The 26,682-nt window shown below is 44.7% G+C and overlaps 1 protein-coding gene across 1 annotated transcript in view; it reads left to right on the plus strand.

Annotated features, from left to right (window-relative positions):
• The window catches only part of LOC139030334 (lipoxygenase homology domain-containing protein 1-like), a 45,423-nt gene that overhangs the window by 14,450 nt on the left and 4,291 nt on the right, over nucleotides 1-26,682 (plus strand). Inside the window, exons 6-10 of the mRNA XM_070452423.1 lie at nucleotides 10,168-10,322; nucleotides 11,848-12,008; nucleotides 16,403-16,479; nucleotides 19,066-19,262; nucleotides 21,813-22,005. Coding sequence (XP_070308524.1) covers nucleotides 10,168-10,322; nucleotides 11,848-12,008; nucleotides 16,403-16,479; nucleotides 19,066-19,262; nucleotides 21,813-22,005 — 783 coding nt within the window. The remainder of the gene's footprint in view (nucleotides 1-10,167; nucleotides 10,323-11,847; nucleotides 12,009-16,402; nucleotides 16,480-19,065; nucleotides 19,263-21,812; nucleotides 22,006-26,682) is intronic.

Below are 26,682 nucleotides of genomic sequence, written 5' to 3' on the forward strand. Positions count from 1 at the left end.
TCCTGGGCAGTACTTTGGAGCCCATACCAACTTGAATTTCCTTCCCTCAATGGTTCTTTTCGGCCCACATAAATTTCTCTTGTTCTTGGAACATACCCATGTCCTCACTCACCTCTAGAGGAACTCAGATCTCCTCTTCTGGTCTGGATGCTTCTTTGTAACAGTAAACAGAGGTGGTGGCAATGTCTCACTCCCCCAGTTGGTACCCTGATCTAGTGAATAGTATGCAGGGCTTCCTGGAAATCCCTTGGGGAGAGCCTCGGGCTCATGTAAGATGAGTAAATACCAATTTAAAAGCAATTCTGTAGGTTTGAATCTGCGTGCTCCAAGTTTACTTAAAAAACAAGGGCCAGTCAAACAAGAAATTAACACCATGTCTGAGAGCCAGGATGCCACCGGGGGTGATCGCGCTGCTTAATGCAGACCAGGAAACAGGGACAAAACACTCACCAGCCCACAATTTATTTCCACCTTGCCTTTCCCCCAGGAGCTATGTGAGATAGTAAAACTGATGAGATTAGCATTCTCCAGTGCGTGCCCAGCAGAAGTGATTTTGTACTACTGATGAGCGGGCAAGAGACCACTGGACTCAAGTGCTGAAAATTGTAGCTTCTTGCTAATCAGGCTGAGCTGTAATTTTAAAATTAAAGTACAAGAGGCTCCAGTACTTACTGTCTGTTTGAAGTCTTTCACTGCTGATAACTCACAGTTAAAATCATCTTTAATTGCACACAGGCTTCTCGCCAGGAAGGAGCTTGAAACCTTAGTGGCAGGTGGGCTGGGAGGGCCCCCTCCCCTAGAGAGGATTGGGACCCCTGACAATGTCCAAGCAAACAGACCTTTGAGCTCCTGAATAGAGGGGACTGGAATTCCCAGGCACAGGGATTTCTGAATTCCCTTATCAGCTTGCTTCTGGGAAGGGCCTAATATACAACTGGAAAAGGCAAAGCAACCTTCATCAGAATTCAGAATGAAGTGAGGCACGCCCCCTCCCCTTTTCTGCTTCTGCGTTTCATTACTCAATCCAGTTACCACTATTTGTTCCGATTACTGTTAACAACGCCTATCGTTGGGAGCTTAACACAAAAGCATCAGCTTCGTTTATGTGAAGGCTGGAAGTTTAAAACACGTAGCTTCTGTATTTTAGCAGAGTTGATTGGAGAGACAGCGATGGTTGAATGCCAGGTGCTGTCTCCCAAAAAGGCAGCGTTGGAGGCAAGACCTTTCCCCCTCGTTGGCTTCAGTGGCTGCCCCTGCCAGCCCCAGTCAGGCAGGTCTTTGGATAAGCTTCTGTCCTTGACCTTTTCTTCTAACAAGTGCTTTTGCTCAGACACTGTATCTTCAGATTCACATATTTAAAGGTCAAATTTAATTTTCAAATGTCTTCATATTGCCAAATAAAATTGGTATATGACCGAAAAAAAAATTGTGCGTTGAAATCAACTTACTGGTACGTCATTCCTGATGTACTTTATCTTCATTTTAGATGGACCACGGATGAGTGGTGTTCATTTTTAAAAAGCAACAGCTATATCGAGGCATGATACATGTTCATACAAGTCATCTATTTAAAGTATTGAGTGGCTTTTAGTATATTGATAGAATCATGCTTCATGACCACTATCAACTTTCAGAACATTTTCATTGCCCCAGAAGGAAACCACATGCCCAATAGAAGTCACACTCCCGCACCTCACTCCTTAGCTCTGTACTTACCCATCTGTTTAAACCAATAATCTATTTTCTGTCCCTAGATCTGCCTGTTCCGGACATTTCATATAAGTGGGATCACTTAATATAAGGCTTTTTGTGCCTGTTTCTTTCACTTTGTGGTTTAGTTACTACATTGTGTCCAACTCTTTGAGACCCCAGTGGACTGCAGCACTTCAGACTTCCTTCTCCTTCGCTGTCCTCTGGAGTTTGCTCAAATTCATGTCTATTGAGTTGGTGATGCTATCTAACCATCTCATCCTCTGCCATCCTCTTCTCCTCTTACCTTCAATCTTTGCCAGCATCAGGGTCTTTTCCAGTGATTTGTTTCTTCACATCAGGTGGCCAAAGTATTGGAGCTTCAGCTTCAGCATCAGTCCTTCCAACGAGTATACAGGCTTGATTTTCTTTGACTGGTTTGATCTCCTTGCAGTCCAAGGAACTCTTAAGATTCTTCTCCAGCACCACAATGCAAAAGCATCAGATATTCGGTGCTCAGTCTTCTGTCACTTAGCATAGTATTTTTAACATCCATTCACCTTGTACCAAGTATCAGCATTTCATTTATTTTAATTACTGAATAGCATTTCATTGTGTAGATAGACTACATTCAATTGTTGATGGACATTTGCATTGTTTCCACTTTTTAGCTATTATGAATAACGTGACTATGAACATTCACATGCAAGTTTTTGTGTGGACATATGTTTTCAATCCTCTTGGATATATATCCATGAGTCAAACTGCTGCTATGTGGCAATTCTGTTTTGAGTTTTGAAAAACTATCATACTGTTTTTCAAAACAGCTGCACGTTTTGCATTTCCATCAGCAATGTATGAGAGTTTTAATTTCTCTACATCCTTGCCAACACTTGTTTTTCTCCTTTAATATTCTTTTTCAGTATTGTTTTTGGCTATTTTGGGTCCCTTGAAATTCTATATGCATTTTAGAGATGGCTTGTCAGTTTCTACAAAGAAGTCAACTAAGACTGATAGAGATTCGTTTTTATCTGTAGGTCAGTTTGAGAAGTATTGCCTTAATGATGCAATTGGAGCTTAATGATGAGACCCCAATGGACTGCAGCGATGTTAAGTTTTAATGATGTTAAGTCTTCCAATTCGAGAACATGGGATGCTTTTCCACTTATTTAAATCATCTTTAGTTTCTTTCAACAGTTTTTTAGTTTTCAGAGTGTAAGTGTTACACATTTGCTTCTTTTTTATTGAGGCATAATTGACTCGCAAAGTTATATTTAGTTTCAGGTATACAACATAATGATTCAATATTGGTATACATTGTGAAATGATCACCACAGTAAGTCTAGTTAACATCCATCACCATATATTGCTACATAATTTTTTCCTTGTGATGAGAACTTTTAGGATATACTGTCTTCTTGTTGTTTAGTTGCTAAGTCGTGTCTGACTCTTCGTGACCGCGTGGTCTGCAGCACGCCAGGCTTCCCTGTTCTCCACCACCTCCCAGAGTTTGCTCAAGTTCATGTCCATTAAGTCAGTGATGCTATCTGACCTCATTCTCTGCTGCCCTCTTTTCCTTTTGCCTTCTACTGTCTTCACAATTTTCAAATATGCAGTATAGTATTATTAACCTTAGTTGCTATACTGTACATCTCCATGACTTATTAATTTGTTTTCACTTGATTTCTTAAATTATCTGTTAAGGAACTTCCCTGGTGGTCCAGTGGCTAAGACTCCACGCTCCCAATGCAGGGGCCCTGGGTTTGATCCCTAGTCAGGGAATTAGATACCACATGCCACACATAAGACCCAGCACAGTCAAATAAATATTTAAAAAACAGTTATCTGTTAAGTATTTAATCTTTTTGGGCTTCCCTGGTGGTTCAACTGGTAAAGAATCCACCTGCAATGTGGGAAACCTGGGTTCAATCCCTGGATTGGAAAGATACCCTGGAGAAGAGAACAGCTCCCCACTCCAATATTCTGACCTGGAGAACTCCATGGACTGCAGAGTCCATGGGTCCGCAAAGAGTTGGACACGACTGAGCAACTTTCACTTTCATTTATTCTTTTTAATGCTATTTTGAATGGAAATGTTTTATTAACTTTATTTTCAGATTATTCATTGCAAGGTAATAGAAACACAGTTGATTTTGCTATCTTGGTCTTGTATGCCATGACTTTGCTGAACTCATTATTGGTTCTGATCATTTTTAGTAGATTCCTTGTGATTTTCATTATACAATGTCATGTTGTCCATGAACAGAGACAGTTTTACTTCTTCCCAACCTGCCTGTTCCCAAAGACACATCTACCCCAGTGTTCACTGAAGCACTATTTACAATAGTCAGGACATGAAAGCAACCTAAATGTCCATAGACAGATGAATGGATAAAGAAGACATGGTTCATATATACTATGGAATATTATTCAGCCATAAAAAGGGACAAAATTGGGTCACTTGTAGTGATGTGCATGAACCTAGAGTCTGTCATTCAGAGTGTCTATCTCTTCCTGAGCCATCCTTTTATTCTCAACCTATTTGTGTCTTTGAATCTAAAGTGTGTCTCTTCCACATGTCAGATAGTAAGATCCATTATTCATTCTGTCAATCTCTGTGTAATAAGGAGCATGAATTATTTTTGATGTTTGACTTCTGACAGCTTTCCAGCTACATCAATCTCTCTCATTTTCTGCCTGATACTTGGGAAATTTGGTGAGAAAGCCTGGATGCTCCCTTCCTTCACACTGGTGGAAAGTTCAAGCCGTACAAAGACCCATGTGAAGAAATTCCCACCCCCTAACCACCATACCCCAAACCAGTCATCCCTCCCTGCTATCTCAAGCCATTTTTGGACGTGCTTGAGGTTTAGCATGCTCTCCCCAGAACTCCTCATTATATGAAAAATCATCTTATGTTCACTCTTGGTACATATGTGGCATCATTAACCTTGATTTCTGATCAAATGTGGAATAGGGGGATCCATCCTATCTCTGTCAGATTATCATCACATTTTGCCTTTGGATTAAAATATTTAGTCCATTTACACTTAAGGTAATTACTAATAAGCAGGATTTAAGTTTGTCATTTTGCTATTTGCTTTTTATATATCATAAGTTTTTTTTGTTGTCCCTTTATTATTCTTTCTTTTGTGTTAGTTCCTAAAATATCATTTTAGTTCCCTTGTTTCTTTTTATTTATATAAATTATTTTCTTATTGGAAAGAATTACACTTGGGGAATTATACCAGGGAATTATAATTACCATCTTAACTTACAACATTCAAGTTCAGATTGATACCAACTTATTTTCAATAATATACAAAAGCTTTGCTCTGGTGTAGGTTGTTTCTTTCTCCTCCTTCATGCTATATTGCCATACAAATTAAATTTTCATACATTATAAACCCACCAATGCAATTTTATATATATATTGCTTTATGCAGTTGTCTTTTATAGAAAATATGAGAAGAAAAGTGTACAAACAAAAACTAAAATATACTGTCTATAAATATACGTCTGTCATTGCTTTCCTCATTCTCTTTATGTCTGAGTGAGTTGAAGTTACTGTCTAGTGTCCAATGTGAAGGACTCCTTTAAATATTTCTTTTAGAGCAGGTCTGCTAGTGATGAATCCTTTTAGTTTTTGTTTATCTGAGAATGCCTTAATAGCCGCTTCATTGAAAAAGAAATAGACTTTTTAGAGCAGTCTTAGATTCAGAGCAAACTCCCTCTGCTTCACTGGCTGCTGCTTCTCATCTGAGTCTCTAGCTTCTGGGCTTGACCTCTAAAGTGGGCATCCCTCTACAGTCCTCATCTGCATCCTCTCCACAGAGGACCTCATCTGGCACTGTGATTGAATTTCAGTGGAATCTACATGTCTATGACGAAAGTCATGTCAACAGTCCTGACCCTCCACACATATTCAACCGCCATCTAGACCTCTCTTTATGATCGTCAAATGCAGCAGTCCCCATCCATTTTGGGAGCAGGGACTGATTTCAAGGAAGACAGTTTTTCCTTGGACTGGGGTGGAAATGGTTTGGGGATTATTTAAGCATATGGGTACACAGTACATTTACTGTGCACTTTATTTCTATTATTATCGCATTGTAATATATAATGAGATAATTATACAACTCACTACAATGCAGAATCAGTGAGCCTTAAACTTGTTTTTCTGCAGCTAGTTGGTCCCATCTGGGGGTAATGGGAGAAAGTGACACTCAAAGTGTGTTGGCGATGTCCAGTCTACTCTGTAATTTTCATTTTGATTGCTGTCACTGCAGAAAACCCTGCTTCACAAAGATAGGATGTTGGAAATGGAAGCAGGCTTTTCAGTGCTTCTTTGGCAATCTCATGATATTCCACCTTGACTTTAATCCAGAATATATGGAGATATGAAGTTGTCCCAAGCACACTTTTAAGGCCACTTAAAGTGTAGTTGATCCTCTTCTAGCACAGACAAAGTCAACTAACCTGACTTATTCACAAATGGTTTACAGATCAGTTCCTTCCCAGTTTGTCAGTCTTTTGTGGTTGGAAAGTAATGCTCCAAGTCTTTTGAAAGCTGAGATAGGTGATCATGCACAAGCTAGGAGAAAGAAGGTGCTGGCTCAGTCTCTTTCAAAATCTCTGCTGATGTTTGAAACATGTCAAAAATCCCAATGTTCACTCATCAGCAGCATAATTCCAGTTTGGCTTTGAATGCAGCCACTTTATCTGCTGACTTGGAAACAGTGTCATTTTCCCCTGTGATAGACTGAGTTTGTTGAGCAGGTTGAATATGTCACGCAGTAAGCAAGTTTTGCAACCAATTCTGTGTCACTAAATGTGCTGGCTGATAGTGACTGTTTTCCTAAAAGAAATCTCTGGAGTGGCCCTTGTAACCAAAGCTCTCTGGTCCATGATCTTCCTTTAGAAAGCCATCTCATTTCTGTGTATAAGAGAAGGCATGTGATCTCTGTGTCCATCCCCTCACAGAGCTGTGTAAACAGACATGAATTAAGGTCATGTGCTTTAATGTGGTTGGTAATTTTAATCACAACCTGCAAAACATTGTTAAGTTCAGGTGACATTTTTCAGCTAACCGGCATTTCTCTATGGATGACACAGTGTGTAGTTTTACAGTCAGAAGCAACCTCTTTTACCTGAGTAGTGAAACCAGAAAGCTGTCCAGTCATGGCAGCTGCTCCATCCATGTATTTACTGACACAGAATGACCAGTTCAATTTTCCTGATATGTAGTCATTCAAAGACTTGAGCTCTGGTGTTGGTTGGCAACAAAAGGGCGCATAACATACCCTCATGCACATCCTCCTGAAAAATATATCGCATAAAAAACAAGCATTGTTGCCTTGTTGTCATCACTGGTAGACTCATCAACCTGAATTCCATATCATGGTGACGCTTTAATCCTAACAGTTGCGCTTCAATATCCCCTGCTATTTCATCCATTCATCTAGTTAAGGTGCTGGCCAAAAGAGGAACATGTGCCACCTTTTGAGCTGCAATCTCTCCTTAAAGCTCACAGCAATGTCCTTAGTAACAGGCAGGATCAGCTCGTCACCAATATTAAAGGGCTTCTAGCTCCAGCAATGCGATAGGTGCTAAGGATGATGCTCTCAGTGCAGACATGTTTGATAAAGTGGTGGCCTTCAATAATTGTTTCTGTTCTTCGTGTTCACATTTTTTTTTCTTCTGAAAAACTCCAAGAGCTTATCTTTTAATGCAGGGTGCTTGATATCCATTAGGTGAAGAAGTTTAGAAGTCTTCATGGCTTGTTGGATAGCTGGTCACCACATATTTTACCAAACGGGCTTGGAGAATGTGAATCACCTGTTGAAATGAATGTGCAGTTTAAGTAGGACTCTTGGTATTTTCTTTGAAGTGCAGCCTACTTTTTGTGAAATGAAGTGAAAGTCGCTCAATTGTGTCCGACTCTTTGCAACCCCACAGACTATAGCCTGCCAGGCTCCTTTGTCCTTGGGGATTCTCCAGCAAGAATACTGGAGTGGGTAGCTGTTCCCTCCTCCAGGGGATCTTTCTAACCCAAGGATCAAACCCAGATCTCCCGCATTGCAGGCAGATTCTTTACCAGTTGAACCACCAGGCAGCCTTAGAGTCTTCTGCTGTCTCATCACTGGGTCTTCACCCATTTCCAAAGAAACTCCCCAGTGATGTTTGTTTTTTACTCATTTTGGCTAGGATTAGCTTGTGGGCTTGCTGAAACTGTGACTGAGAAAAGTGTGCAGGGTGAGAAAGAGGCATGGATGGAAGTGACAAATAAAGTAATGGGTGGGCCATGCATGGACTAAAGTGAGTGTTGGATTCTGACTTAAAGCCTGCCACCAGATGCAGCTTGTTACTTTCCACTCACTGATAGGGTTTAGATATGAGTCTTCAAGCAATTGATTTTTTACGGTCTCTGTTCAGTCAACCTCTCTGCTAATGTTAATCTGATTTGCAGCCTCTCCCAAGCACTAGCTTCACTGCCTCAGTTCCACCTCAGATCATCAGGCATTAGATTTTCATAAGGAGTGCACAACCCGGATCCCTCACATGCTCAGTTCACAGTAGTGTTTGCACTCCTATGAGACTCTAATGCCATCTCTTATCTAACAGGAGACAGAATTCAGGTGGCAATGCAAAGCAAGGGTGAGTGGCTGTAAATACAGATGAAGTTTCGCTTGCTCACCTGCCACTCACCTCCTGCTGTGTGGCCCAGTTCCTAACAGGGTACAGACAGGTACCAGTCTTTGGCCTAGGGATTGAGGACCCCTGATCTAATAGGCATCTCAGATTTATAATGAACAAACAGAACTATTGAATTTTACCTCCAAACTTATCCTTCTTCCCAAATGTTCCTACTTTTTGGCAATGCCATTCACCTAGTTGCCCAAGCCAAAAACCCAGGAATCATCCCTGGTTTGTCTTTCCCTTAATTACATATATAATCTATCACTGAGTCTGTTATTTCTACCTCAAAAATGTATCTCTAATCTACCAACTTCTCCCCATCTCCACTGCACCCCCAGTCCTAGGTACCCTCTCTCTTTTCTAGACTACCGTAATTATTCCACTAATTGTCCTCTCTGATTCTCTCCTTCATCCCCTACAATTGGCTCTCCACATAGCAACCAGATGCTCTTTAAAACATAGATCAGGCCAAGTTACTTCCTTGCTTAAACTCTATAATGGCTTTCTGTAGTACTAAAAACAATAAGCAAAGGAAGCCACATGTCTTACCTTGACCTGTCACTCATCACAGGCCCCTTTCTGGCCCCTGTTCACTTCTGGACCTCACATCATCCCCTCCTGCTACCTTCACTCCAGCCACACCAGCCAGCCTTAGCTGCTCATCCCCACTTTATAGTCTCTGCACCCACACTGGGGCTTCAGTTAGCAGCACCCTCTTCTTTCACAGTGCCTGTGGCTGGCTCCTCCTACTAATATCTTAGTCCAAACCTTGCCTCCTCACAGCAAGCTTTTCTGCATCTCTAAATCATTTTCACCCCTCACTGCCCTTCTCTTCACTTCTAGCACACTCTGTGGCATCACTTCAAGGTATTATCTTGGTTGTAGATATAACTCAGAAGTTTCCCTGTCCTCAATTTATGATTTTACTGTCCATCTCTCCTCCCCAGTTTTCCATTCTCAACTCGAATGCAAGTGCCACAGAGCAAGAGTTTGTCTGTCTTGCTCATTACACCTGTCATAATGCCTTCCACCTACTAGGCTTAGGTTAACAGATAGGGGGCAAATGAATTAATGAATTTCACTTTGAAGCTAATTTTAAGTGGAAGCAAGGCTGTGATGTGCAGGATGTGGGCTGCCCCCTACAGTATATTTTCAATATGGGAAGAAGCTTCTGCCCTTTCCTGAGTGGCTGCACTTTGTGGCTTTCTTTCTGCTTCTCTTCCTGGCATGTCCTTAGCACTGGGGAGTTCTGAAGAGAAGAGGAGGCTCAGTTCTTGTTCAAAAGAAAAGCTATCTTACTTTTCTTAGGAAGACAGGGCATATATGAATTGGAGAACAACCTAAGGCAAAATAAAGTCTAGTGGGCTGGAATGGAATCAAGTGCCAAAATGTTTGAATTAGACCCATGGTCCCCAAATACTGCCAGCTTCACCAGAGTCCCCTGGGGGAGCTTGTGAACAATGCAGTTTTAGGGGTCCAGCTCAAGAACTAAGTTTTGAGAAGTCTGAGGCAGGGCCCAGGAATCGGAATTCTTATAAACATTTCCCATGGAGTTCTGATGATTAGCCAGGAGCAGCAGCCTCTGAACTGTCTGGGACAGAGATTCGCAGCTGAGCTGGCCCTTCATTGTCCTGAGGCAGCCGAGGGAAGGAGCATGGTCAGCCCTGGATGAGAGCTGGATGGAGGAGGGGAAGGCAGTGCTTGAAAGTGGGGAGCAGCAGGGCCAGCGCTGGGAGCAGGGGGCTGGCAGTCAATGGTCTCCCCCTCTCTACCTGCCAGTGGCCCGGTACCGCGTGACTGTGTGCACTGGGGAACTCGAAGGTGCGGGAACGGATGCCAACGTCTACCTCTGCCTTTACGGTGACGTGGGGGACACAGGGGAGCGGCTGCTCTACAACTGCAGGAATAACACCGACCTGTTTGAGAAGGGCAATGTAAGTTGCAGCGATGCGACGCCCCCTCCCCGGTCCCACCCATTCTTCCTTGGTCTTCCCTGCTCCAGGTAGAGCTGCCCGCTGGTACTGGGGGCCTCGGCCATCAGAGGGGCTGGCTCTGGGGGAGGGAACTGGGAACTACATGCCTGCCACCCACCAGGCTTCTAGGACTGGGAGCTGGAGAGCTACCCTAAAGGGATCACAATCCTCTTCCCACCCCTGAGCTTTGAGAAGAGGGCAGAGCAGGAGGACTTCAGGGCGGGCAGGCAGGGAAGGGAGCTGGGCACCTTATGGTGACCTGGAGATCCCAGGCCTGCAGGAAGCTGGGACGTCTGAGGGCCCGCTAGAGAACACTGCCTTCTCCACTAGGCGTGACCACTGGAGGCACCTTGTTGATTTCCTTTTTAAGAGAAAAACCAAGAAAGATACTAAAGGTGGAAGTGGGAGAACTAGGTTCTCCTGTCAGCCACATGACCATGTGCTGGGCATTTCCTTTGGTTTCCCCAGCCATCAGCTGGGTTTACTGGAGAGGATGTGTGAAACAGTTGGGAAAGAGTCAGGCAGACTGGGGCCAGTCACTTCATTCCCTGAGCCTCTAAAGCGGGTGAAGGGTGCCTGCCTGTGGCTGGCTGTTGTGAGGATGTCAGATGCACTGCCCCAGCAGATCTGGCCTGCAGCACAGTATGTGTGTGTGCTAAGTCGCTTCAGTTGTGTCTGACTCATTGCAACCTTACAGACTGTAGCCCGCCAGGCTCCTCTGTCCATGGGTTTCTCCAGGCAAGAATACTAGAGTGGGTTGCCATGCCCTCCTCTGTAAAGAGCTGTGTGGCTGCAAAACTGTGAGGCCAAGGTTGGTTATCAGATGAAGACTTAATAAGCCATGGTCCTCTCTTTTCTCTTCCATCCCTTCCTTGGCAAGGACAGGGCAAGCCCCAGAATGAGAGTGGAGGTCTCCTTCCATCCCTTCTCATTCTTTTCTTGCTACATCTTATGATTCCTGCCATGAATCCCACCCTCGAGTTCCTGTCCCCAGGGTATGCTCCTATAGACTTGGGGACTTTGTAGCCCCTGCTGGTTGGAGAGAAAAAACTGAAGTTAACAAGACCACTGGTTCCCCCCAATCATTCCCTTTCTCAAAAGGGCCCAGTGTCTTTCTGCAGCAAAGCGCTAGAGGAGATTAGCCAAGGAATGAATTCACAGTGAATGGTTAGTCACTGATGACAGCTTGATGTGTTAATCCTCCTGGGGGATTTGCCTTTTCAAAGGAGATGACAAGGAATGGCTATTGCTCAGCCAAGAAATGCAGATCTCAGTTGTTGAGAACTTGACATCAAATGATGTTTCAGTGGGAGAAATTGGGGTGGAGTGCAACCTGTTCTTTATGGGTAGCTCCTGGCCCACCAGGGAAAGACCAATAGTCCAACCCATCAGCTATGGCTTGTCGGATTTCTGGGCCTGTATCTTCCCTTGGGGTTTGGGTCCCAGGGGAGCCACTGTCCATCTGGCCCTGCTGTCTCCCCTGTAGGCCGATGAGTTCACCATCGAGTCTGTCACCATGCGGAAGGTGAGGCGGGTGAGGATCAGACACGACGGCAAAGGCAGTGGCAGCGGCTGGTTCCTGGAGCGGGTGCTGGTGAGAGAGGAAGGGCAGCCAGAGAGTGACAACGTGGAGTTCCCGTGTCTCAGGTACACCAGACCCACCAGCTTTGATCCTCCCCAGCTCAGGTTACAGGCCTTGGATTCTTCTGTCTTGCTGAGGTGTGGAGTTATGGCATCTGCTGTCAGAACTTCTCTGCCAGGATCAGGGAGTGATGAACATCTTAGCTATGGTAGATGTGTGTGTTTATGGGTGAGTGTGTATATGTGTGTACATGTGTGTGCATAGTTGCACACTTTTGTGAGCCCGGGGAAAGAGTAATAAAAGCTCCAGCAGACTGGCTTATCTATTTCACAACATCTCACGCTGAAACTGGGCTGAAGTGTCTGAAGCTGAAAGAAAGCGGCTATATTTGGAAATACGTGTTAATATCCTGCAAGCATTTAGGTGGAAACTGAAATGACAAGTCACAGTTTCCTGTGCTGCTGGGGATGGAGAAGTGGTGGAGGGCAAGAAGGGAGAGAGATGTGGCTTTGCGATGGCTGAGGATGGCTGAGGATGGTGGTCCATCCTCCCAGTTCGTCCCCATGAGCGCTCGGCCAGGGCTGCCCCACAGCGGTCTCCAGGTCTGTGGGAAATGCCACGGTGACCTCAGCAGGACAGAGGTTGATTGAGGGGCTCTGACCAGCACTGCTCACTCCCCCGTTTCTCCCTTCCTGTCATCAAAGCCAAGAGTTTGTATCTTCATGTCTTAGAGTCACAGCGTGAAAGCTCACGGGAAGCATGACAACTTAGTGGTCAGCTAATTTTTTCTTAATTGAAGTATCGTTGATTTAAAATAGTGTGTTAATTTCAGGTGGAGAGCAGTGATTCAGTTATATTCTTTCAGATTATTTTCCATTATAGGTTATCGACTATAGTTCCTTGTGTTATACAGTATATTCTTGTTGCTTATCTATTTTACATGTTGTAGTTGATGCTAGCTAGCAGCCAACTGATAGCAAGGTCCTAGAGATCATGTGCTTGGGGAGGCAGGGCTTGAGAGAGGGATGGGAGAGGCCACAAGGTCACCTGCATTGACCCGGGGGAGAGGGGGCAGTGTATTGGTAGAGCAGACCATGGTTTAGGGAAGCCTGAGCTCCTTGTCAGGAGAGCTGGGGAGAAGGCAGTGCCTTGGCTTCATTTGAGGTTATCTGAGGTTATTGATATTTCTCCTGGCAATCTTGATTGCAGCATGTGCTTCCTCCAGCCCAGTATTTCTCATGATGTACTCTGCATATAAGTTAAATAAGCAGGGTGACAATATACAGCCTTGACGTACTCCTTTTCCTATTTGGAACCAGTCTGTTGTTCCATGTCCAGTTCTAACTGTTGCTTCCTGACCTGCATACAGGTTTCTCAAGGGGCAGGTCAGGTCGGTCTGGTATTCCCATCTCTTTCAGAATTTTCCACAGTTTATTGTGATCCACACAGTCAAAAGCTTTAGCGTAGTCAATAAAGCAGAAATAGATGTTTTTCTGGAACTCTCTTGGTTTTTTGATGATCCAGCAGATATTGGTAATTTGATCTCTGGCTCCTCTGCCTTTTCTAAAACCAGTTTGAACATCTGGAAGTTCACGGTTCACGTTTTGCTGAAGCCTGGCTTGGAGAATTTTGAGCATTACTTCACTAGCATGTGAGATGAGTGCAATTGTGCAGTAGTTTGAGCATTCTTTGGGATTGGAATTCATTCCAACCTGGAAAACTGGAAAACTGACCTTTTCCAGTTCTGTGGCCACTGCTGAGTTTTCCAAATTTGCTGACATATAGAGTGCAGCACTTTCACAGCATCATCTTTCAGGATTTGAAATAGCTCCACTAGCTTTGTTCATAGTGATGCTTCCTAAGGCCCACTTGACTTCACATTCCAGGATGTCTGGCTCTAGATGAGTGATCACACCATTATGATTATCTGGGTGATGAAGATCTTTTTTGTACAGTTCTGTGTATTCTAGCCACCTCTTCTTAATATCTTCTGCTACTGTTAGGTCCCTACCATTTCTGTCCTTTATTATGCCCATCTTTGCATGAAATGAAATATCAATAACCTCAGATATGCAGATGACACCACCCTTATGGCAGAAAGTGAAGAAGAACCAAAGAGCCTCTTGATGAAAGTAAAAGAGGAGAGTGAAAAAGTTGGCTTAAAGCTCAACATTCAGAAAACTAAGATCATGGCATCTGGTCCCATCACCTCATGGGAAATAGATGGGGTAACAGTGGAAACAGTGGCTGACTTTATTTTTCTGGGCTCCAAAATCACTGCAGATGGTGATTGCAGCCATGAAATTAAAAGATGCTTACTCCTTGAAAGGAAAGTTATGACCAACCTAGATAGCATATTAAAAAGCAGAGACATTACTTTGTCAACAAAGGTCCATCTAGTCAAGGCTATGGTTTTTCCAGTGGTCATGTATGGATGTGAGAGTTGGACTCTAAAGAAAGCTGAGTACCGAAGAATTGATGCTTTTGAACTATGGTGTTGGAGAAGACTCTTGAGATTCCCTTGCATTGCAAGGAGATCCAACCAGTCCATCTTAAAGGGGATCAGTCCTGGAGATCAGTTCATTGGAAGGACTGATGTTGAAGCTGAAGCTCCAATACTTTGGCCACCTGATGCGAAAAGCTGACTCATTTGAAAAGACCCGGATGCTGGGAAAGATTGAGGGCAGGAGGAGAAGGGGTGGCATCACCAACTCGATGGACATGGGTTTGGGTGAACTTCAGGAGTTGGTGATGGACAAGGAGGCCCGGTGTGCTGCAGTTAATGGGGTCGCAAAGAGTTGGACACTACTGAGAGACTGAACTGAACTGAACTGGCTTCCTTTGATAGGTTCTGTGGCCAGGAGTTACCTCCCTCTTGGGAGTATAATAGGAATGACTGCAAAGATAAGCACCAAGACACAGACATATGGGGTGACACTCTGGACAAGCAGCAAGTATCTTGGTTTCCCTGTTGCCCTGGAGAACATTGAGAGTGTCTCTTCTGTTGCCATCAGCCCAATATCACAGACCATCTTGAGTACTGGGGCCTGGATAACTCCTACTTGCACAACTGTCTGATTTCTCAGGCTGGGTCTCTGTGCTCAGTGGAAACAGTGTTTTTCAGGCAAACTGGTCCAATGTCTTTCCTGCTGGCATCTACTGTGGCCCACTCCAATGTACTGATGAGTCATAGCCATCAAGCCCCTTCCCTTCAGGATGCAGACCCAGCATCTCCTTGTTGGCAAATCTCATTCATCCTTGAGAAGTCAGATCAGAGTCTCTTCACATGAGCCTTTCTCATTTCTCTAAACTTCTGTTGCACTTGATTTGGTCCAACATTCGTCCTTGTCTTGGTCTCCATCCAGTACCTTGGCCAGTCTGTCTTGCCTTCTTCTTTTCTTTTAAATTAATTTTTATTGCGGTGTAGTTGCTTTACAATGGTGTGTTAGTTTCTACTGTACAGCAAAGTGAAATATATATATATGTATCTCCCCATTTTTTGTGTTTCCTTCGCATTAAGGTCTCCATGGAGCACTGAGTTGAGTTCCCTGAGCTAGACAGTAGGTTCTCACTAGTTATCTATTTAACACATATCAGTAGTGTACGTATGTCAATCCCAGTCATTAAGTCACTCAAGCCTTTTTGGACTCTTCCAAATGCCTAACCTTGGACTAGGTGTGGCGGAGACACTGTCCTCAAAAATTTCATTGTCTAGTGGGTGATGTAGTCACAAAGAGTCAGACACGACTTAGTGACCAAACAACAATTGGGTAATACCAACTTAAAGATAGACGACTATAAAAATAAGCTAGTTAAGTGATGCCTAAGAAAGAGTTATTTATCCAATAGAATTAGTACTTATTCTATGTCCTGTCTCCTTAACTAGACTGCAGGTTCTCTAGGTCCTGGGCTGTCTCTTATTCATCTTAGTGTATCTTTTCTGCTCCCCCCGTCCCCAACACCACAGAGCACCCTCAGCACAGTGCCATGCACATGATGACCTTTTAGAAAAAGAGGTAGGGTTTTTTTATGATAATGACACAGGTGTTCACAGCTTTTAGGACAGACTCTTTACCATGATAACTGAGGTTCCACATCAAGTGACCCTGCCCCTTCTCCAGCCTCATCTGCCAACCCTGCAACATTTGCTTGCTCCATTCCATTCCACACTTGCCTTCAGTCTGCTCCTGGAGGCTCTGTTCTGTCCCAGCATATTGTTCGCTCAGAAAGCACCTCCCTCCTCTCCTGGTTAACTCCTCATCACCCTCCCAGTCTTACCCAGTTATCACCTCCGCAGGGCAGCCCTCCCTCCCAGTCTGGATTGAGATCCTTTCTTCTGAGCTCTGGTAGAACCATTTCCCTTTGCTGAGTTCAGAGCTCCGGCCTCCCGGTGAATTGTGTGATAGTTGGTTGTCGGGCTGCCCCACTCAGGGAGCTAACGGCCCTCGTTTGCCCACAGGTGGCTGGACAAGGATAAGGATGATGGGCAGTTGGTCCGAGAGTTGCTGCCCAGTGACAGCAACGCGACATTGAAGAGTAAGTGATCCAGAGGACAGGTGGTGGGTTGACCTGGGTGGGACTTCCCTGGCTACCTAGAAACCAGCCCTTGGAGAAAGCACACACCCTTCACTTCTCTCCATGAAGGCAGCACTGCAGAGGGTGGGCAGGAAGAGGCTCTGAGAGAGGATCTGGAACCCTCTGTCTGAGCTGTGCACAGCCTCTTTACGGACCTGGATGTGGGGCCCTGGATGCCTGTGGGCTCCTGTCAAGAGTAACAAGGGTAGCAACACTGGCTAACGCTGCCCGGCCCCGGGCTGGGTACCTGTCATTCAGGACCTGGAGAGGATAAACACGTTGGGCAGGGGCTGTACAATGAGGACCCTGTTTTTCGATGCTGAGAATTATCCTAGAGGTCATACAATTTTCCTTACTGGTACTATTTCTTTAAGAACCTTGACTTGTTCATGAGTCTTAGACAAAATTTAAAAGAAATACATCCAGAATCCTCAATAATACCAACACCTGGTTTCTTTTCCAAGGCTTCATAAAACTGTTAATCTCCCAGCCGTGTCTGACTCTTTGAGACCCCATGGGCTCTAGTCCACCATGCCACTCTGTCCAAGAGTAGTGGAATGGGTTGCTATTTCCTTCCCTAAGGGATCTTCCCGACCCGGGGATTGAAACTGAGTCTCCCTCATTGCAGGCAGATTCTTTACCGTCTGAGCCACCAGGAAAGCCCCTAAGACCTCATATTTATCACTTATTATCTGCAATTTGCTGTCTGACCTCAGGAAGATACTTAGCTCCACCAGATCTGCATCCTCACCTGACAAATGGGCATAATGACATCAGCTCCGCCGACCTTCCAAAGTTATTTCTGGGCTCACATGAATAATAAGACCTCATACTTATCACTTTTTATCTCATGTGAGCCCAGTAAGAACCCTGGAAATCAGCAGAGCTAATGTTGTTATGCCAGTTTGTCAGGGGGGACCCACATCTGGTGGAGCTAAATATCTTCCTGAAGTCAGATAGAAAATTGCAAAATTGGAATTCTGCATTCTGAGAATACTGAATTACAGAATTTAAGAGCTGGAGCAGTTCTTAAGAGATGAAAAAATGCCTCATTGGACACAAGTCTCATGCTGGTGGCAAGGGGAGCCCCTAGGATACCCAGGTCTGCAGTCAGTCATGGAGCTGGGCCCAGCGCCCAGGCGTCTCTGTCTTCCTGCCCATCCTTCCCACTCCAGCAAGCCCTGCTGTTCCACAGGGACGGGGTCCTTCAGGCTCCCTCTTCCCCAAGTCAGAGCTTTTGAAAGGATTTAGATGAAAATAGCGTAAGGCAGCAGTCTTTTTCTCAGGTCCTGCTGTATCTTTACAGACAAGACAGAAGCCACCTCCTCAGGTGTGCCCGGGGAGCTGACCTGGACTATACCCACAGGCCTGGCCTCCTCCAGGCCTGTACCCAGGGCCTGACTGGTCTGTGGGGTTGTCACCCAAGAGCTGTGCTTAGCTGCCTCTCTCCGAGTCTTTCTTGCCAGCGCCAGAAGGCCCTGAGACGGCTGTGAACCGCAGGCCTTGCAACTAGCATCACTTGCCTTTCCAGTGCTTCCCTTCTCATTCCCTTGCCTTTCAGTGCTTCCCTTCTCATTCCCAAGACCCGAGCCCTGGAACAAGGCTATCGGATCTGGGCTCATGGCTCAGACTATCCTAGGCCTTGCCTTTTTTCCTCCCTGTGGACAGATGACACAGACCTTTCTGGGTCATAAGACAGAGTGACGTCAGCATGGCAGTTTGGGTGAGAACCAGACTTCGGGTCCCCATCAGGGATTTACTTCATAGCTGACTCTTTTTTTTTAATATCTCCAACTATTTTACTTTAATATATAAACCTTAATACATAATAGTTCAGAGAAAGCAATTGTGATTATTTCAATATCATGCCAGATATGTTATTTGATAAAACTTAGCTTCTATTTCTCAATTTTTAAAAAATGTATACAAGCTTACTTTCTTAAATGATTGTGTGAAAACACCACTCTCAAATTTAAGGACTAGTAGTATGCTTAAGGATGACTGCCTAGTGTTTAATGCTAGGCTGGCTCCTTCTGAACTGTTGCCATCTTGGGCCAAAAACATCATCTTCTGAGGCTCAGATTTCTCACCTATAAAACCGAGGTCAGAATAACACCCATGTAGGTAATAACACCAGCAATAATACCATGTAGGTAACGTGCTATATGTTTTCTGCCAGGAGGGTAGAGGCTTCCTTAGCCTTGGTTTCTTCATCCATCAGATGAGAAATTGAATGCATATTTGCTTTAAATCCTCGTCTCTTACATTTTAGTATTCTTTGCATGCCTTCCTGTTCTCAGCGCATTCACACCCTATGGGGCAGATGAAGCAGGAATCAGAATTCTGATTTTGAGATGAGGGGACTCCAAACGATGGTAGGAGCACCACCCCCCAACCCAGTCTCAGGGCTATGTGAGGAGGGCAAGAGCCTGGGCCCCCGACCCCCAGCTGAGCATCCAGCCCTGGCCGTCCACCTCCTGCCTGGAGCTCCCTGCAGCTCACCCGCGCTAACCCCTCCCTTCCCGCCTCCTGCCCTGGACTGTTCAGACTTCCGCTATCACATCAGCTTGAAGACAGGGGACGTCCCTGGGGCCAGCACAGATTCCAGAGTCTACATCAAGCTCTATGGGGACAAATCTGACACCATTAAGCAAGTTCTTCTCGTCTCTGACAACAACCTGAAAGACTATTTTGAACGTAGCCGAGTGGATGAGTTCACCCTGGAGACCGTCAACATTGGAAACGTAAGTCTCTTTCCCAAGACGGTGTGAAGGTGTCTCACCTCTTTCCCTGTGTGTATCTCCACATGGGTGCACACACACACATACACTTGTGCACACACACTCACACATACACACACTCACACATACACACACTCAAGTACACACACACTCACATACATGCACACACACATACACATACTTGCATGCACATGCACACACACTTGCATACACACATGCACACACATATACACACACTCACACACACATACACATAGACACACTCATACACACACACATATGCACACACACACACACACTCTCACGTACACACAGGTGAACCCATTTGAAGGGGAAAAGTGCCCACTTGGCTAGTGCAGTACATTGTTTTCCAGCTATGACCTAGAGCAGCAGGAGGCATGTGAGCAGTGGTCAAGCTTTCAGACTCTCTCTGGGGCTGGAACTCATGTTCTTAGTCTGGCGTTTCCTTTCCCTCCGAAGCCAGGACCAGAGGGCCCTGGTGGGCCCTCGACACTGGTGTGCAGGAAAGGAGGAAGAAGGAAGGAGGGAGAGCTGTAAAGAGGGGCTGAAAATGCTTCCCAGTTCCAAACTGGCGTGTCTGTCACAGCGACACCCAGAAAGCCTGTTTCAGTGTGAATTCCCAGGCCACACCTGAGAGATTCTGCCTTAGAGAAGAGATGGGTCCCCACCATCACCTCTCCGGCTGACTGTGCTGTGCGGGGTCTAAGCATTCACCTGGAGAAGTGTGGGTTTGACTGCCTGCACTCAAGTGCTGGAAACTTTCCTAAAAGTGTCTGAGCAGGGCTTCATGTTACCACCTGTCCCTCTTGAGGTGACTTGTGGAAACTGAGAGGGTTACAAGCTCCCCTTTGCCGACCCCTCCCCTCTTGGTGAGCCTCACCTGATTTCAGGTGCTCTGGGGAATGATTTCATGTCAGTCATTTACATATTGAAGCTCCTTAGCTTAAATCAAGATTTTCTTTGATCAAGCTGTATTTACATTTTAAGCTGAATTAATAAGTGTAGACTGAAATGCTGCTTCCTTAACTAAGGATTTCTGGCAGCAGCCAGCAGATAAATGAGACATCCGAGTGGTGGAGAAGGGCGTTTGAGACCTTCTTGTGTTTCTGAAACCTGCTCAACAAGCAGTGTGGTCAAAAGTTGGGGAGTGTGGGCTTGGGCTCCCGACTGCCTGGTCGAGGCCCAGTGTTTCCACTTACCTGCCATGTGCAAGTTACTTCATCTCTGTTTGCTTTGGTTTTCTCACGACTATCGAAAGGGATTCCAGTGGGATTGTTATTAGCATTAACTATGTTAGTAACACCCACATGCACGTATGTACTCAGTAAACTCTAGCCTTAGTGACTGAATGATTGCCCATGTCAGGTTCCGGCCGCTGCGGGACTGACAGATGATCCCTGCCTTCATGGCATTTTCTGTCATATCAGACAGAAAACACCTGTTCCTGTCTTTCCTCTGTCACAGTGCCAGCCCCACAGAAAGATGACGAAGCTCTCCCGTGCTCCTTGGCCCACATCCTAAAGGCTCTCAGACTGTGTCTGTAGACATAGCTGGATTCCAGGGGACTGGCCTCCAGGCACTCAGCTGTGATAGGTTTCCATCAGTAGTGGCAAGTAGGAGCTCAGGATGCAGAAGAGTGAGAGCAAGGCTTACAGGGACAATTTTCTAAATCTGGCCTTTGGGCAACAGGCTCACAAATAGCACCACCCCTCCAAACCATCACAGAGAGAATCCAGGGGGCTGGAAGGGATCTCAAAGGCCATCTGAGAATTTCATCTGATGTTAGAATTGGCCTGGATATAGCATGTCAAAAAAACAAAAACATAAATGTCATTCAAACACTGAAGAACGAGGTACATTTAAGGATGATAAGGTGCACATTTATATGCTCATCTATGACATCTGTGGGCAAAGATTAACATAAAATATAAAATAGCAAAGCAACTGAACTATAGTGTTATTGAGAAAAATACACCTTGGTTCTAAGAGTGGGAGGAGGCACGGGACACAGAATGACAAGAGCCCCAAAAGGTTGTCTGCATATTGTCACCTGTAGGATGGCTGTGCCAGAGAAGATGTGCAAAAACATGTACAACCGTGTATGGTGTAAGACAGAACAATGCCAAATCACCGACATGGCCACCAGAAGCCAATGGTTAATAGCTTGAACGTTTGCTTTCTTGTGCAGCCACCACATTCTTAGGACGTCCACTGCCTAGCATTCAGTACATTCTGGAGCTTTCAAAGCTCCGCTCACACCTCTCCTCCCACTTGCTTCTCACCACGTCCCTGGGAGGTGGGCTGAACTAAAGACAAAAGGACAGAGCCTCCAGGCTGGAGAGATGGGGCCCTGGTCTCCTGGCTGGTTGAGGCCAGCCCAGCCTGGGACCCAGCCCTTCCTGCTGAGCCTGCATCTCCTCAAGAGCTGGAGACCCGGCTGAGGGGAGTCACTTGCCCTGGTGTTTTGGAGGCGTAAGGATGGAGGCTTCTACACCGGCCCCTTGCTCACATGTATCATGTGTTTCCTTCCAGATCAACCGGCTGGTGATCGGGCACGACAGCACGGGCATGCATGCCAGTTGGTTCCTGGGCAGTGTCCAGATTCGCGTGCCCCGCCAAGGCAAGATGTACACCTTCCCTGCCAACCGCTGGCTGGACAAGGACCAGGCTGACGGGCGCCTGGAGGTGGAGCTCTACCCCAGCGAGGTGGTGGACATCCAGAAATGTATGGAGGCAGCTGTGACGGGACTGTCAACACTGCTCCCCATGGGGTGGGGCAGCGGGGAAGGAAAAGGGATTGTGGGTGACTTGGATCTTGGCTCAAAGTGGGAAGCTTCCAGTTGCCCCTGGTAGGGTTCTGGGAGGGAAAGGGGGCTCCTTCTACAGATGGGGAACCTGAGGACTTGGTGGATGAACCATTGTTTTCTGGGAGAAAGGCAGCAGATGACTTTATTGAGAAATATACCTTCTTGGCCTTGCGTACAAGAGGAGCTTGAGAAATAGTTTTCCTCCTGGGAATACTAGTGAAGAGATAAGCTGTTTGTGCATTCATTTATTCAATATGTGTACATTGACTGTCTCTCTGTGCCGACACTGCCCTAGGCTTTGTAGAGACAATCATGAGAAAAACAGATCAAAGCCTTGTCCCCATGGACTTCACGCTCCATGATGGGAGATAGAAAATAAATCCATAGTATAATGTCAAGTAAGAGCTAGGAAGAAAAGGAAGCAAGATAAGAGGTTAGCAACAAAATAGGGAAGAGGAAACTATGTGGACAGGGTGGTGACCTCTCTGAGTGGAGGTGAAACTCAATGTGATCTGGCTACCTATTGTACATGATGTGAGAGCCATCAATTAAGTAGGGGTTAAAGAAACAAGAGGCTATCTAGAGGATCATCAGTCCAAACATGGTACAGACAGTGTCCCTTCCCTCACCTCTGCATTTTTGTGTCTATCCTGAAAGCAGCCATCCTAGACTCACTGCCACAGGAAGCTGCTCTGAGAAAGAACCCACTATGAACTCACTGCTTCCTCTTCCAGAAAGCCTTGTGTCTTCTCACTGTGTCCGTCCTCTCTCCCCATGTAACCTGTAAATTCTCTGAGGACTGAGTCACATACACAGGCTTTGTAGTGGTACCTGCTGGTGTGCAGAATCAAACCCTTCCCTCTTTTTATGAATTCAAACTTGATTTCCATCAGAGCAATACAGGTACTGGGCTTCCCTGTTGGCTCAGATGGTAAAGAATCTGCCTGCAATGTAGAAGACCCAGGTTCAATCTCCAGGAAGATCCCCTGGAGAAGGGAATGGCAACCCACTCCAGTATCCTTGCCTGGAGAATCCCCATGGACAGAGGAGCCTGGTGGGCTACAATCCATGGGGTGGCAAAGAGTCAGACACGACTGAGCGACTAAGCCCAGCATGATACAGGTACTACAAGATAAAGATGAAAAAAGCAGCAGTTCCCTTACCTACCTCTTTCCCCAACCCATCCCCCTTCTTCAGAGGTAACACATTTTTAATAACTTTAGCTTTTTCTTCAGAAATATATCTCCATATTTTCAGTAATATACTTATCAATTGCTTGATTTTTTTTCAGTCACTTAGTTGTTGTTCAGTCGCTCAGTCCTGTCCGACTCTTTGTGACCCCATGGACCGCAGCATGCAAGGCCTCCCTGTCCTTCACCATCTCCTGGAGGCTGTTCAAACTCAGGTCCATTGAGTTGGTGATGCCATCCAACCATCTCACCCTCTGTCATCCCCTTCTCCTCCTGCCTTCAGTCTTTCCCAGCATCAGGGTCTTTTCCAATGAGTCAGCTCTTCACACCAGGTGACCAAAGTATTAGAGCTTCAACTTCAGCATCAGTTCTTCCAATGAATATTCAGGACTGATTTCCCTTAAGATTGACTGGTTTGATCTCCATGCAGTCCAAGGGACTCTCAAGAGTCTTCTCCAACACCACAGCTCAAAAGCATCAATTCTTTGGCACTCAGCTTTCTTAATAATCCAACTCTCACATCCATACATGACTACTGGAAGAATAATAGCTTTGACTAGATGGACCTTTGTTGGCAAAGTTATGTCTCTGCTTTTTAATACGCTGTCTAGGTTGGTCATAGCTTTTCTTCCAGGGAGCAAACATCTTTTAATTTCATGGCTGTAGTCACCATCTGCAGTAATTTTGGAGCCCAGTCTATCACTGTTTCCATTGTTTCCCATCTATTTGCCATGAAGTGATGGGACCAGATGCCATGATCTTCGTTTTTTGAATGTTGAGACTTAAGCCAATTTGTTCACTGTCCTCTTTCATTTTCATCAAGAGGCTCTCTAGTTTCTCTTCACTTTCTGCTATATGGGTGATGTCATCTGCATATCTGAGGTTATTGACATTTCTCCCAGTAATCTTGATCTGGTTTGTGCTTCATCCATCCCAGCTTTTCCCATGATATACTCTGCATATAAGTTAAATAAGCAGGGTGACAATATATAGCCTTGACGTACTCCTTTCCCAATTTTGAACCAGTTCATTGTTGTATGTACAGTTCTAACTGTCGCTTCTTGACCTGCATACAAGTTTCTCAGGAAGCAGGTAAGGAGTTCTGGTATTCCCATCCCTTTAAGAATTTTCCAGCTTGTTATGATTCACACAATCAAAGGCTTTGGCATAGTCCATGAAGCAGAAGCAGATTTTTTTCTGGAATTCTCTGGCTTTTTTGATGATCCAGCAGATGTTGGCAATTTGATCTCTTGTTCCTCTGCCTTTTCTAAATCCAGCTTGAACATCTGGAAGTTCTCGATTCATGTACTGTTGAAGCCTGTCTTGGAGAATTTTGAGCTTTACTTGGCTAGCATGTGAAATGAGTGCATTTGTGGGGTAGTTTGAACATTCTTTGGCATTGCCCTTCTCTAGCATTGGAATGAAAACTGACTTTTTTCAGTCCTGTGGCCACTGCTGAGTTTTCAAAATTTGCTTGTCATAGACATTAATTATTTTCAGTCATAGACATTAATTATTAACTTCCTACTATGGAATAGGAGGATTTAGCTTTTTTAACACATGCACACATACATTTATACACACACACATATATCCCCTCCCTCCAACCGTCAATAATCAATATTTTATTTTTATATTATTATAACCATGTAAATATTATTCACTGCTGAGATACCTACTCATAAAAATTATGCCTCATTTTTTATATAACTTGTTTTTTCTGGAGTTAATAATAATCTCATTTATTCACTAGTAGAGTTTTCAATATACACATATACATTTCTATATACCCATCTGTATACCCACCTATCTGTATTAGTCTGCTAGGGCTACCATAACAAATTACCACAGACTAAGTGGCCTAAGCAACAAAACTTTGTGTTCTCCCAGTTCTGGAGTCTGCAAATCCAAGCTGAAGAGTCAACAAGTTGGGTTTCTTCTGTGATCTATGTCCTGGGCTTGCAGAAGACCACTGTCTCACTGTCCCTCACAAAGTCTTCCTATGAGCACGGGCATGTCTGTGTCCCAGTCTCTCCTTGTAAGGATACCAGTCATATTGGATGGGGACCCACCTTAATGGCCTCATTTTAACTTAATCACCTTTGTGAAGACCCTGTCTCCAAATGCTGTCACATTCTGAGATACTAGGGACTAGGGTTTCAACATATGAATTTTGGGAGGACACTGTTATTCCATAACACCATCTTATCTCCATCTCTCCAACAGAACTAAAGTTCTTTTCATAGCTTCAAACCCAACAGGAACTCTATTTCCTTCTCCCCAACTCCCGTCACAAGGGAAACTCTTGTTTTCTGGGGTACAATGAAGCTTTCCTTTTGAGACTTCCTTTCTACCATCTTTTGGACATTCCAGTCTTTCCCCTCTGGGTTAGATCTCCTGTTTTCTGAATTTCACGTCTTCCTCTTCTTTGGTTCATTGTCCACTGCAATGGAGAATTTGAATGTGTGCAAATGTCTCTGGTCTACTCTCACCATTGATCCATAATTTGGCTTGCTAGAGAATTCTGATCTAGAACTCATTTTCTCTTAGAGTTTATAAGGGATTTTCCTACCACCTTCTGGCTCCCAGGGTTACAGCTGGGAGTCTGATGCCATTCTGCTACCCAAACCTTTGGGTTTTTTTCTCTCTAAGACCTGCAGGATCCTATTTTTATCCCTAGCATTCTGAAATTTCATGATGTCTTCAGTATCTTTTGTGATTTTGGTTTCACCCAATCTTCTGGGAACTCAAGAGCTCCTTGAATTTAGAAGTTTTTTTTTTTAGCTCTGGGACCTTTTTTTTGGTATTTATTTATTTGACAATTTCCAACTCTCTGTGTCTGCTGTTTTCTTTAGAACTGAGATTTGTTAAGCTTCCTCTGATTTTCTTATCTTTCTATCATTTTGTTCTTGGGAATTTTCCTTTTTGTTCTTCAGTGCTGTCCTTGACTTTACTCTTTCTTTGGAATACTTTATTTCAGCTACCACACGTTCATTTTCAATAGCTGGCTCTTGTTCTCTGCATGCTAATTTTTATCTCTCCTAATTTTGTTTAATCCTGGTTACTATTGAAACCAGAGAGAATGAAGAGACTGGGGTACTCCCCATTAAGAATGCTGGCTTTTACTGGGTCTCCTTCCTGTCCATCAACTTGCCCAACCTCACCCCCAGCTAAAGCCATATCTCTAGTTCGACTTCTTTCGGCTCTCAGCCATTCCCCTCGGTTTCAGCCGCCAATTTCTCACATTTCTGTGGTAATGGGAGACCACTTATCTTGTTGAAAATAAGTCTTAACTTGAAAAAAATTATGATTTCATCTTACAGCATTGCTGAGAGGACAAGTCTTGTAATAGCCACTTAGGAAAAAAAATATGGTCCCATAGTTCTTGGAGACATTTTGCTCTCC

This window comes from Odocoileus virginianus, chromosome 22 (assembly GCF_023699985.2).
Source record: "Odocoileus virginianus isolate 20LAN1187 ecotype Illinois chromosome 22, Ovbor_1.2, whole genome shotgun sequence".
NCBI lineage: Eukaryota > Metazoa > Chordata > Mammalia > Artiodactyla > Cervidae > Odocoileus > Odocoileus virginianus.